The sequence below is a fragment of the Schistocerca piceifrons genome, chromosome 1 (assembly GCF_021461385.2).
Source record: "Schistocerca piceifrons isolate TAMUIC-IGC-003096 chromosome 1, iqSchPice1.1, whole genome shotgun sequence".
Taxonomy (NCBI): Eukaryota; Metazoa; Arthropoda; class Insecta; order Orthoptera; family Acrididae; genus Schistocerca; species Schistocerca piceifrons.
The window spans coordinates 529,205,765-529,220,489 of record NC_060138.1 but is presented as its reverse complement, the minus strand read 5'-3'; the positions used below and the strand labels follow the sequence as shown (position 1 = coordinate 529,220,489).

Below are 14,725 nucleotides of genomic sequence, written 5' to 3'. Positions count from 1 at the left end.
GACCTACAATCTGCCGGCCGGTGTGGCCGTGCGGTTCTAGGCGCTTCAGTATGGAACCGAGTGACCGCTACGGTCGCAGGTTCGAATCCTGCCTCGGGCATGGATGTGTATGATGTGCTTAGGTTAGTTAGGTGTAACTAGTTCTAAGTTCTAGGGGACTGATGACCTCAGAAGTTAAGTCCCATAGTGCTCAGAGCCATTTTAACCATTTGAATTTGAAGACGCTGCAGTTCAGTTCTGCTATCGAAGCGCGCCTGCAACTCACTTGCTTGCGTTTGCTGGTAACGTGCGTCCAGCGGACGGTCTCGTCTGCTGGATACTGAACAGTTCTACTATCGCCGCTGTTCCGGCGGCCCATGGCGCCACCATAAATTGATAATAAAATTTGAACAACCTTCCTTTGCTTATTTCGTCTTGCGTAGTAATGATGTTATTTTTTATATGTGTGTTCGGTTAACACTTGGTCCATGGTTTATTGTCTTTTGTTACTAACTTTATGTGGTTTCTATAAGGTGCATACTTGCGCTCCAGCTGTCGCAGAAGTTCTTTCAGTTTGTTGTACACTGTTGACTGACTGTCGTCGCATATACTATGTATATTGTTAGATTTGACAGTTAATTGTTAAGTACTCATCGCACGTATACTTTTAGCGATGTGACTCTATTTTCTGATTCTGCATCAAAGGTATCTTGTGGCTCTTATGCTTAACTATTTTACATTTGTTTTAACAAACCCATTTTACTTCTGCCATTCAGCCTTACCTTTGTTGTTAACATACTTGCTTTATGTATGTACTTTTTTCAATCCTTTGTATACACTACCGTCCGATTCTTATTTTGACGTTGCTTTCCAATGATTTGAGCCACTTTCACTTCTGGGGATGACAGTTTAAAACGTCGAAATCGGTAAAGTGGACCAAATAAAGGTTATCTCGTGCAGCTGACAACTGAGTTTTTATCTTTGTTGAAATATTCTGCAGCTGTTGAACAACATCTATGAACAATATCATGTTTAAGGTGTACTTCAGCTCCTGTTTGACGCATTGTTTATTACTTTAGTAGTTTTGATTTCACAGTAGCGTAGCTGAAAGTGTTGATGTCATGACTGCTAATAAAAATATTTCTTTCTCTCGTTTCAAAAGGCTAAGTCTTGTTTCTGCAGCCACAGCTTCCTCTCTTCCGCAGTTGTCTTCGATCTTGCCTTTGACAGTGCTTTGTAATAGAATATCGTGTGTAAATAAGTGTCGAATAAGATTTTCTTTTCTCCTGTTTCTTGTACAACCATTTCATTCGCCGCACGGGAGGTAGCTGTGCGTTCTGGGGCGCCTTGACACGGTTCGCGCGGCTCCCCCCGTTGGAGGTTCGACTCCTCCCTTGGGCATGGGTGTGTGTGTTCTCCTTGGAGTGAATTAGTTACGTTAGATCAAGTAGTGTAGGAACCGATGGCTTCAGCAGTTTGGTCCGATTGAACTTACCACAAATTTTTCCATTTCATTCGTTTTTCTGTTAGTTCAGCTAGTACTTGTAATTCTCCTCTCAGCTTCGAGGTGAGCCTTTTTTTTTTTTTTTTTTTTTTTTTTTTTTTTTTTTTTTTTTTTTTTTTTTTGCTAACGTTCAGGTTTCACAACCGTAATAAAGTTACTCTATAGAAGCGTATTTACAATTTTTTTCTTAGTGTGGAAGCTGATGTGTTTGTTCAGCAGAACGTTCTTTTTGGAGGAATCGTTAGCGCTAGGATTTCACCCGAAACCAGTCCCACCCACTCACCCCCGGTTTTCCTGGTCTTTGTTCGGCGCCTGGGCATCGTTTCAGTTGACCCACGTGGTTTACCGCGTTCGGCTGCACTTAGAGTGAATGTTAAATTAATATCTTGCTAGATCTTAAATTTTACCAGACAGTTAAAAGACAGGTTACAAAAAACGTACACAATTGGCCTCAATTGTGCCAGGTATTTCCACAGAAAACAATTTAGCACTGAATTATTTAAATACGAGAACTCAGGGGTAGGGTTGTTTTGGGGAGGAGACCAAACAGCGAGGTCATCGGTCTCATCGGATTATGGAAGGGCAAATACTAACGAAATATGTCATATAAGAAAATACCTTACTGTTTTCATTAGGCATTTCTACTTTATGGCATTCTTACATTCTTTGATTTTCGTGAGCTACTATGAGGGCCTACATAAACAAAACGACTTTGACTTATTTCTATATAACGTTGATTTTAGGCAACTATTCGACCGCGTCCGTGGCTTTACTACCGACATGACAGATTCAAGACCATTGTTTTCGCATTGTATGTTTGCTCTGCTGTTACCCTCAAATAAGCGTATTATAATAAGTGAATTAGTTAATGAAAATTTGTCGTTATTGCCCTTAAATAACATCACGTTATTTGTTGTTTACTATTGCTGGCGATCCTTTCAGTTCTCTATAGATATTTTTAATTCTCTAATAATGCTCGTTCATATTATATTACCATCCAGAAAATTTACATTTCTTATCATTACTGAATTTCATCACAGAGTAACATGTGTTGGACTGTGACGATAACAACTCTGATGTAGGCTTCCAGTTTGTGGAACTGGCGGCTGTTTAGGGAAGGGCCTTACACTATGAATAGGCATGGAGGGGGGTGATGGGTGGGACTTGTTCCGGGTGAAATTCTAGCGCTAAAGGCAGGTGTTATTCTCCTCTGAGATCCTTGAGACATTTACTGTTTTCATAGAAATCTGCATCACAGTTTTACATTTCGCACAGTGTTGAGAGGACCTGTTAGATATTCTCGTTTCTTATGCTGGCCCATTGGGTTGAAATTTAGTATTTTCCTATTCCTGTGTAATATTGGCAAGCAATGTTTTTGTCACTAGAAGGAGACATCTTGGCAATCGGTCACGCTCCCGTAGCCGGCGTGGTGGGCAGAACCCTTCCTGGAATTTCCAGGCCGCTGCATGATGCACCCCTCCTCCCTCCACCCACCCCCCTCCTTACCTTCCTTTTGTTCTCGTCGTCCTGCTCTGGCCAAACAAAAATCCCGTTCCACCGCTGATCTCTTTGGCTGAAGGCAGGAACTGTCAGACCTTGTCAACTCTCAGCCTCAGGCGAATTAGGCGACTCACAGTCGCGAACCACAAAGTATATAGATGCCAAGATCGACGACAAGTCGATGGCCGAAAACACAGAAGAGAGGGAACTTCACGACTGCAAATAGCGTGAATTCAAATCAGTATTGTTGCACAAAGCCAAAACCTGTTAGACAACAACAAACGCACTCCGAGTTCCAGATCGAGGTCAGCTCCAGAAAGCGAGAGAACACTTAGAACTGGATATTAGGGTAACTTAGGCTCCAGTGGCGAGATACAAACTGCGGAACCAACCTTAGGGCTACTTATTTATTTCCTGTAGTGGACCAACAGCCATCTGAAGCGGAACGATGTGTTGCACACAAATACTAACGCCGACACTTCCTTAGTCGGTTACCACGTCACTGAAGCGGCAGCTCATTAGAACAGCCTTAGGAGAACATACAACACAGCACGTGCTTTCCACTTAGATGCTTGAGTTTTATAGGTATGACATCTCGCAATGTCATGTGCGTCTCTTTCGTGTTGTATATGAGCTAGATTTCGTATGATCACACTAATGGACGAGTATCTGCCATGGGCACTTGCCGGCTGGGGTGGCCGAGCGGTTCTAGGCGCTACAGTCTGGAATCGCGCGACCGCTACGGTAACAGGTTCGAATCCTGCCTGGGGCGTGGATGTGCGTGACGTCTTAGGTTGGTTAGGATTAAGTAGTTCTAAGTTCTAGGGGACTGATGACCTCAGCAGTTAAGTCCCATAGTGCTCAGAGCCATTTGAACCAACCATGTGCACTTCACCCTACTAGAGTAACCATGTCTTTCCTCGGACTTACATGTGAACGACCACGGATGGACAATGCAACGTGTTAAGTCTAGCACCGTAGATGTCTGTTGACCTTTGGAGTGCATTTGTCGAGAAATGGAGGACGTTTCTGCAAGCCACTCAGGGCAATCTGACCCACATTATAGGAAGCCGGTGTGTTCATGTGTTGCCATGCTAAGGTGTCACATCACATAAGGCGTATAAAGGCGTAGTACAACAAGGAAACACCACCAACTTGGACTCGTATTTTACGGGGAGAAAAAGCACACTAGCAAGATATCAGCCCAAGCAGTCGATCCCGCGCGAACATTTCGGCCATAATTCTGATGGTACGCTGTTGTGAAATTATGAAAGTACAGCTTTTAAACTTTGCGCTCCTGTTGTTTGTCACTCGCTCTGCCCTTCTGCAACCGCCAACGCCCGAGCGCCAAGTACTGTGCAGTGGAGTGGCAACCAGGACCCTCCTTTTCAAGGGATGTTGATGGCGAGGGAAGATGAGAGAGGAGGAGGTGACGTCTGCCAATTGTGTTTTGAAACCTTGTTCAAAAAAATTGTTCAAATGGCTCTGAGCACTATGGGACTTAACATCTGTGGTCATCAGTCCCCTAGAACTTAGAACTACTTAAACCTAACTAACCTAAGGACATCACACACATCCATGCCCGAGTTAGGATTCGAACCTGCGACCGTAGCGGTCACGCGGTTCCAGACTGAAGCGCCCAGAGCCGCACGGCCACACCGGCGGGCGAAACCTTGTTCGAGAACGCGTTTTTTTAGGCGGGAAGAGTACGTAATGTGTCAATGTCATGCACATAGATGTTCTATATTATTCCTGAAAATCAGAATGAATAAAAATAAGCAACTGAAGAATTATTGTGAAGTGGAAGATTTTCGATTTAGAATTTAATCATGCCAGTCACGCTGAACCTTTGCCTTACCAGTGTCAGCTTTTCATCACAATAAAATAAAATAAAATGCACAATGTCGATGTTAATAATTAAACAATGCTGCGCTATTTATTTAACGTCGCACTGATTAATTTACACAGTATTTATGAATCGGAACAGAAAAGTGTTCAAAGCAAAGAGATCTCTGGCATCACCTTTAGGTTGGAAACGGCACGATTTCAGACAACAAAGTACTACGATTTCTTGGTTCACCGACACTTTGAGCACAAATCTCTTAAGGGGCCCAACACATTCAATATTTATTGACAATATTAGTTTGTCCAACCTTCAACACATTGAGCCGGCCGTGGTGGCCGATCGGTTCTAGGCGCTTCAGTCCGGAACCGCGCGACTGCTACGGTCCTCAGGCATGGATGTGTGTGATGTCCTTAGGTTAGTTAGGTTTAAGTAGTTCTAAGTTCTAGGGGACTGATGACCTCAGATGTTAAGTCCCACAGCGCTCAGAGCCATTTGAACCAACATATTGAAGCGACCTCACACTTTCAATAACATTGATAAAAACTGTCAATAGACAACGCGATTTTACAAGATTAAGGTGTCGAACTCCCAAAACAATCCGTGTGCTGCAATTATATTATCTATAAAATGCACGGAACAGAAAACAAAGAAAAACAGGACATGGTTCGGAGAATAGTTGGAAAAAGGAGCGACTGATCACACAATAATTTACTGACTGAAATCAGAACCACGGATCCGAAAGACTTCATAAATTATTTTCCGATGAATCCCGCGTCGTACGACAAGTTATCAGTGATGATGCGAGGTAAAATAGAGAAGCAGAATACGTTAATGAGGGAGGTAGTCACAGTCGACGACAGATTAGGAGTAATTTCGAGATAATGGCGACAGGCAGATCATACTAACCGTCGAAGTTTAGTTCTGTTACATCAGCAAGCACAAGTAGTAAAATTCTATGGAAATCTGTAAAGCAATTATATCTGACTGGCAAGGATCTGTGCGGACAATAAAGGTAATATACTGCGCTTTGTAACAGTTTGGTGAAATTGACGTGCATTTTGCAGACCTCTTATTAGTAATCATTGCAGATATATGACGTATTTCTCAAAATGAGAGCGTTTTCCCAAACTGCTATGTAATACACGAATCTATACTATGTTTTTAAATTAATGAAATAAGGAATGTCGTAGGGAATTCTCCGTTAACATTTCTTAAGTGGCATATACAATGATTACCATTGCACTGGCGAATTAAAATTATTTTGTGTTAAAAGACTCCTAAAAAATTGCAACAGACGTGACACACACAACAGCGAATTGAAAAAATGAACAGTGTACGCTAACGCCGCGCGGCTGGTTCCTCGAGTCTGTGAACATCTCAGAGGGGAATATTGTCAAATTGTCAGTTATTTGATCTTATACGTTCAGTATGTATTGACAATACTGAAGCTGTACATTGAGGCCTATCTATACTGCTCGTCAGTATTTCTAGTATTGACAATACGTGAATACGCGCCCTCAGACCGTCAAGATATTGACAGTTTGACAATATTATTGAACATGTGAAGACCGCTATACGTTCTCCGCTTACAGTACTTTGCACTCAAGCGTTAGGCGGCCGCAATGGAATGGAGCGAGTGACAAACAGCCGGCGCTGGCGATGTTTGAATTTAGTTCGTATAGAAGATCATAACTGCATACAGTGACAAGTTTGGCCCAAATTTTCGTGCGGGATCAGTTTTTTGGACTGACATCTCACCAGTGTACTTTTTCGTCTCAAAATATGAAATCAAACTGTATGTGAAATGGGGTGACCACGTAAGATCAGTATTATCGAATACGGATGGAACACCTAGAACTGTTGGAGGGGTTCTGGGAAAGTTAGTTAGTTAGTTAGTTAGCTACGTGTTCCATTGATCAATAACACGGAAAAACCGTTATGACGTGGAACGTGTCAAATGCACAAGAAATGCGCACAGGAAACAAGTTTTTTTGTGTACTGCTTCTGTAAAGAAAAATACTTACAAGAATACTTACAGGGAATTGTGGTAGGGTTCGGAATCTTTATAAAGTGGGCATGGTAGTAGACATCGAAGTAATTTAGGTACGCGCTGCTAGGGTCGAAACAGTAATTCTTGTATGACCATACTGGGGTAGATGCATATAACCTGTATTTCAGAAAGACTGTGTATTTCTCGCAGAGATCGCGAGAATAAGATACGACTGACTGAGGTACTTACAGACGCATACAGACATTCTTCCCACGCTCACTCGAAAAACGGGCAATAACAGACAGGTAATCGCAAATATTGGCACGACGTACTCTTTACTATGCACTGTAGAGAGGACTGTGAAATTATATAGAATGGCTGGTCATAGAGGTTCAGTTATCATCTACCCGAATAAATCAAGCTGCAGTCATGACACTTAATGGTGATTATGATGGTGTTAGTCCTTCTCTGCGTATTTACCCTTCAAACCACAAATTTTCCCCAACGATAGATGATCTTGGTTGCAGGAGTCTATATTTTGGTTGTTGAGGAAACTTTCCATCACGAAAGTTGTTGCGTCGTCACCCTGGAAATGCTTGAAAATGATTTGTTCATCCGAAGAAAGAGGAAGAAGTCCCTGGTTGCCACGCTAGAAGAATACGGAGGGTTGCGCCAAATTTGGTAGCCCATAGAAGCATCAAGGGTGCCTGCGCTCTGTGCGCAATGAGCTGATGCATTGTCGTGGAGCGAGAGGCGAGCTTTGTCATGTGCGAAATGTCATCCATAATGTTGCAAACTGATTTACATCTCTTCCACTATCGCCTCTATTGTGATATGTCGTTCTTCGAGCACCAGGGTCTCCACTTCTCTTGTTATCCCCGGTCCTTCGCAAAGAAATGCTCTACCACTTCATTCTTCACCATTCAACCTTCTTTGATCACGCTTGAAGCTCTCACGCCACCTAACCCCAGTGTCATATGATGGGGGCATGTTACCGCATACTTCCACTAACTCAGCACGGATTGCTGCACGTTTTTCCCCTTCATATTCAGAAATTACCGCAAGATCCTCCAATACCAGTGGGTTCCGCCATTTTTCTTTGGCACATGAAGTAGCATGGCACGATCCTGTGACATGATGAATGCAGGGCGTATCAGTACCACAGACATGTACCAGCAAACAAACAAAAATGGTTACGCATTTTAATTTTTTCGAGGTGATATAGTCATGCACAAGGGAAGATCGGAAAGTAAAGCACAATACTGTTATTACCAAAAAGTTTAATGGGTAACAAAAAAACAACATACGAAATTACAACTTTTACCTCCTTTTCTACACAGTCCCCAACCTCTCAAAACATTTCTCCCAACGTTGTATCAGTTTCAAAATGCCATTTCCGTAGAAGGTCGTTTGGTTGGTGTACAGCCACCTGCGGACTGCTGATTTCACTTCCGTATCTGTCGCAAAGCGATGGCCAGAAAGGAATTTCTTCATGGGACCCAACAGATGGAAGTCTGACAGTGCAAGGTCTGTACTGTATGAGCGATGCTGGAGCACCTCCCACCTAACTCTAGGTATTTTCAGCTTTTTCTTGAAGAAGTTTGACACGCTCGGCATTAATGTTGTGGCATTTGGCACGAAGGGCACGAAGAAATTCAACCAACGTTTTAACATGGGCTGCAGCATTCACAGTGGTCCCGTGTTCACCAAAGCCCACCAATAACACATAATGCATATCCCAGAACATCATGAAAAGCACTTTCCCAACAGATTGGCATTTGGAACTCTTTATGTAAGCAGAACCAGCATGTTTCCACTCGACAGAGGCCTGCTTGGTTTTGGGCGTGTGATGGTATGCCCACGACTTATCACCAGAGACCAATCCTTTCAGAAAGCTATGCCCTTCTGCGGCGTAATGCGTTAAGTGATCCAAGCTTCCCATCGTTCGCTGGCCCTTGTAGTTTTCTGTCAGATTCTTAGGCACCTAGCGAGCACTAACTTTACGAAATTTCAACGTGGCATAAACAGTAGCGTCCACTGCACCATAGGAAATGTTGAACTGCTGAGATAAGGATTGCAGTTGCAGAAGCCGGTCATTCGAAGTTGCTGCCTCAATGGCTCCGACTTTTTGCGGAGTTGCAGCTGTTAGCGGCCGCCCGGAGCGTGGCGAATCGCTGAGGTTCAAAAAATGGTTCAAATGGCTCTGAGCACTATGCGACTTAACTTCTGAGGTCATCAGTCGCCTAGAACGTAGAACTAATTAAACCTAACTAACCTAAGGACATCACACACATCCATGCCCGAGGCAGGACTCGAACCTGCGACCGTAGCGGTCGCACGGCTCCAGACTGTAGCGCCTAGAGCCGCACGGCCACCCCGGCCGGCAATCACTGAGGTCCACACGGCCCTCTTGGAAGAATGCGGACAACCTGCAGACATTGCTACAGGCCATACAGTCATCCCCATAAACGCCACGCATGTTTCTGTGAACTCCACTCGGTTTATGCCGTTTTGCCCACAAATATCGAACTAGACTTCGCTGCTCGTCACAAGCTGACGACAGTAACACGCGCGCCATGTTTGTTTCACAGTTTAGTCTTCTCTCGCTAGAGCTACACATGAAATATATAAAACAATAATAATAATAATAATAATCATTATCATGGGACCATATATATCCTCTGTAGCTCAAACTTCAAACTACGTCGTCCGAAATTTCAACATTCTGGCTGCAGTACCAGGGGTAAAAAAAATTATTGTGCCCTGCTTCCCGATTCTCTCATTTAGTAATGTCTGAAATTCGTTGAATTGAGTTTCGATGCAACCTGGTATGCACAGGGAGTGTTCTCACACATACTATTTTTATGTGCATGCGACGCGACAAATGAGGATGGTAAATCGAACACTCTGTTGAACTTCTATACTTCCGCACACTCGGTGTCTCATCCACTGTGTCATCTTATCTCAAAATGAGTACGACTAGCTATGGGAAGCTGATGGCATCAGGGCGAGGTCTTTTGTGCTGAGTGCTAGCTTCTTGTCATTAATGCTCTCTGATTTCAGCTATTAAACGCTTAGCTATAGTGGTGCTCCTGGTAATGGTGGCTTGTGTGCAGCCAGGACAAATGGACAGGGGTGGAGGTGTTGCTGCTACAGACCATGGCGCAGGCGCTCAGGGTCCCCCTGGAGTTCGTCGACGTCAGCGGCAGGTACAGTACACAATAATAATAATAATACTTTAATAATAATCTTCTTTTTGCATCATCAGTTTGGTTTGATGCAGCCTCCCAAGAATCCCTCCCCTGTCAGCCCTTCATCTCAGATTAGCATTTGCACCCAAAAAGGCTCCGCTGTTCTGGCCCGAAATGCGTCAGTCGCGATCGATCGACCACTACATCATCCCCAATCAATGACATCATGGCAGTATGGAAGGGAGTGTGGTCAGCACACCTTTCTCCTCGGTGTCTCTTCTCTTTGTCAATTTTTCCCACAGGTTCCCCTTCTCTCCGATTCTGCGGAGAACCTCCTCAGTTTCTTATCTTATCACTTGTGCTAATTTTCCTTACTTGTTATTATCCATATTCAATGAAGCTAAAACATCATTAAATCCAACTATTAATTGTTGTTGTGGTCTTCATTCCTGAGACTGGTTTGATGCAGCTCTCCATGCTACTCTATCCTGTGCAAGCTTCTTCATCTCCCAGTACTTACTGCAACCTACATCCTTCTGAATATGCTTAGTGTATTCATCTCTTGGTCTCCCTCTACGATTTTTACCCTCCACGCTGCCCTCCAGTGCTAAATTTGTGATGCCTTGATGCCTCAAAACATGTCCTACCATCCGGTCCCTTCTTCTTGTAAGTTGTGCCACAAGCTCCTCTTCTCCCCAATTCTATTCAATACCTCTTCATTAGTTATGTGATCTACCCAGCTAATCTTCAGCATTCTTCTGTAGCACCACATTTCGGAAGCTTCTATTCTCCTCTTTTCCAAACTATTTATCGCCCATGTTTCACTTCCATACATGGCTACACTCCATGCAAATACTTTCAGAAACGACTTCCTGACACTTAAGCCTATACTCGATGATAACAAATTTCTCTTCTTCAGAAACGCTTTCCTTGCCATTGCCAGTCTACATTTTATATCCTCTTTACTTGACCATCATCAGTTATTTTCTCCCTAAATAGCAAAACCCCTTTACTACTTTAAGTGTCTCATTTCCTAATCTAATTCCCTCAGCATCAGCGGACTTAATTCGACTACATTCCATTATCCTCGTTTTGCTTTTGTTGATGTTGATCTTATAACCTCATTCCAAGACACTGTCCATTCCGTTCAGCTGCTCTTCCAAGTCCTTTGCTGTCTCTGAGAGAATTACAATGTCATCGGCGAACCTCAAAGTTTTTATTTCTTCTCCATGGATTTAATACCTACTACGAATTTTTCTTTTGTTTCCTTTACTGCTTGCTCAATATACAGATTGAATAACATCGGGGAGAGGCTACAAGCCTGTCTCACTCCCTTCCCAACCACTGCTTCCTTTCATGCCCCTCGACGCTTATAACTGCCATCTGGTTTCTGTACAAATTGTAAATAGTCTTTCGCTCCTTGTATTTTACTCCTGCCACCTTCGGAATTTGAAAGAGAGTATTCCAGTCAACATAGTCAAAAGCTCTCTCTAAGTCTACAAATGCTAGAAACGTAGGTTTGCCTTTCCTTAATCTTTCTTCTAAGATAAGTCGTAAGGTCAGTATTGCCTCACGTGTTCCAACATTTCTACGGAATCCAAACTGATCTTCCTTGAGGTCGGCTTCTACCAATTTTTCCATTCGTCTGTAAAGAATTCGTGTTAGTATTTTGCAGCTGTGACTTATTAAACTGATAGTTCGGTAATTTTTACATCTGTCAACACCTGCTTTCTTTGGGATTTGAATTATTATATTCTTCTTGAAGCCTGAGGGTGTTTCGCCTGTCTCATACATCTTGCTCACCAGATGGTAGAGTTTTGTCAGGACTGGCTCTCCCAAGACCGTCAATAGTCCTAATGGAATATTGTCTACTCCCGGGGCCTTGTTTCGACTTAGGTCTTTCAGTGCTTTGTCAAACTCTTCACGCAGTATCCTATCTCCCATTTCATCTTCATCTACATCCTGTTCCATTTCCATAATATTTTCCTGAAGTACATCTCCCTTGTATAGACCCTCTATATACTCCTTCCACCTTTCTGCTTTCCCTTCTTTGCTTAGAACTGGGTTTCCACCTGAGCTCTTGATATTCATGCAAGTGGTTCTCCTTTCTCCAAAGGTCTCTTTAATTTTCCTGTAGGCACTATCTGACCATAAGTATCCGTACTTCCACGTGTAAAGCGTAACTGACCACTAGATATCAGGAGAGGTGGACTCGCCAGTATATAATGGAGTAGGTGGGGGGGGGGGGGGAGGGCGGAGAGAGGAGGGGGTATTCTTTTGTCAGTAGGCCAGCAGTAATAGCAGAATGCGTAGGTCAGGACAGATGAGTGACTTCGAACGTGAGCTAGTCGTTAGATGGCACTTGAGCAACAAATACATCAGATGCATTTCGATCATACTGAATCTGCCTAAATCAACTGTTGGTGCCGTGGTTGTGATTGTAAACGCGAAGGAAGAACTGCAGCTAAAACAAGAACAGACGACCTCATGCAATGGTGGAAAGGAGCTTTCGATTATTGTGGAGGGTGTTTGTAAATAATCACGTGAAAGCAGCGGAAGGAATCTCTTGAGTTCCAAAGTGCTATAAGCAATCCAGCCAGAACAATGTCGGTTCGTAGCGAATTAAAAGAGAATGAGGTGCAACGGCTGAGCAGCGCCTCGTATGCCACACATTTCTGTATGCAGTGCTAATGGTCGCTTGAGTTGGTGTAAAGAGTGACGCCAATGGGCAGTGTATGAGGAGAAAGGAATGATTTACAGTGATGAATCATGCTATACCCTGCGGCACTCCGATGGTGCTGTTTGGGTTTGGCGAACGGCTCGCGACCTCAACCAGCCACCATGTGTAATGCCAACAGTGAAATACGGATGGGGGAGTTTTTCGTGATGGACTCGATTAATGTATGAAGTAGTGCTGGAGGGAACTGACACCATTAATCCTACAGGGCTTTCCATAAGTCCTAAGTGTACAAGGGGATGGAGATCTCTTCTGAGCAGAGAGTTGTAAGGCATCCCAGATATGCTCAATGATGTTCATGTCTTGGGAGTTTGGTGGCCAACGGAAGAGTTTAAACTCATAAGAGTGTTCCTGCAGCCACTCTGTAGCAATTCTGGAAGTGTGAGGTGTCGCATTGTCCTGCTGGAATTGCCCAAATCTGTCGGAATACACAGTGGACATGAATAGATACAGGTGACCAAACAGGATGCTTACATATGTGTCACCTATGAGAGTCGTATCTAGACGTATCAGGTGTCCCATATCACTCCCACTGCACATGCCCCGTACAGTTACCAAGCCTCCGACAGCTTGTACAGTCCATTGCTGACATGCAGAGTCCATACCGACAAATGTCTGTTTGCTGGTTACAATTTGAAACGAGACTCGTCTGACCAAACAACATGTTTCCAGTCATCAACTGTGCAGTGTCGGTGTTGACCGGCCCAGGCAAGCTGTAAAGCTTTGCGCCGTGCAGTCGTCAAGGATACATGAGTTGGCCTTCGGCTCCGAAAGCTGACATCGATGATGTTTGGTTGAATGGTTCGCACGCTGACACTTGTTGATGGCGCGGCATTGAAATGTGCAGCAGTTTGCGGAAGGATTACACTTCTGTCACGCTTCTCTTCAGTCGTCGTTCGTTCCGTTCTTTCAGGATCTTTTTCCGGCCGCAGCAATGTCGGAGATTTGATGTTTTCCCGATTTCTTGATGTTCACGGAATGCTAGTGAAATGGTCGCATGGGAAATTCCCCACTTCATTGCTACCTGGGAGATGCTGTGTCCCATAGCTCGTGCGCCGTGTGTAACACCACGTTCAAACTCACTTGAATCTTGATAACCTGTCACTGTAGCAGCAGTAACCGATCGAACAATTGCACCAGACACTTGTTGTCTTATATAGGCGTTGCCGACGGCAGCGCCGTATTCTGCCTTTTACATATTTCTGTATTTGAATACGCATGCCTATACCAGTGTCTTGGGCGTTCCAATGTAGTGCCCTTGCTGCGCTTATTGCGGAAAGGTATGAAGGCATTTTGCAGCACTGCATACCGCGTGCAGTGGAGGAAGTGTTCAGAGAGTATCACTGTATGTTCGAGCATGACAGCACACCCTGTCATAAAGCAGCATCTGTGAGACAAAGATTGTTCATCGATCACGTTCCTGAAATCGTGTAGTCCACCCAAAGTCCCGTTCTGAACGACATGGAACACCTTTGTGATGAATTAGAGAGTCGACTTCGCTCCAAATTCCAGCGTCCAACGTCACGACCTTCGCTGGTTTCGGCCCACGAGAAAAAATTTACTGCCCTTTCTCCACAGACTATCAGTGGAGAGCGTCGCCAGCTGTGATAAAAGTGAATAGTAGACACTGTCCATATTAATGTGTGCTAATAGGTATCCGTATACTTTTGATCAGATAGTGTAGACTTGGTTCAAATGGCTCTGAGGACTATGGGACTTAACATCTGAGGTCATTAGTCCCCCAGAATATAGAACTATTTAAACCTAACCAACCTAAGGACATCAAACACATCCATGCCCGAGGCAGGATTCGAACATGCGACCGTAGCGATCGCACGGTTCCAGACTGAAGCGCCTAGAACCGCTCTGCCACACCGGCCGGCAGTGTAGACTTGTCTCCGATTCATCGTAACATGTAGCAGCAGCGTGCGGGTACCAAGTTTAGGCAGTCTGTGCAATTCCGTGGTCTCTTAATGTG

General features: G+C 44.0%; 1 protein-coding gene across 1 annotated transcript in view; it reads left to right on the top strand.

Moving 5' to 3' along the window:
- LOC124746573 (ionotropic receptor 21a) overlaps positions 1-14,725 on the top strand; it is a 189,468-nt gene that overhangs the window by 51,864 nt on the left and 122,879 nt on the right. The window contains exon 4 of the mRNA XM_047248945.1: positions 9,936-10,028. Within this exon, the coding sequence (XP_047104901.1) occupies positions 9,936-10,028 (93 nt within the window). The remainder of the gene's footprint in view (positions 1-9,935; positions 10,029-14,725) is intronic.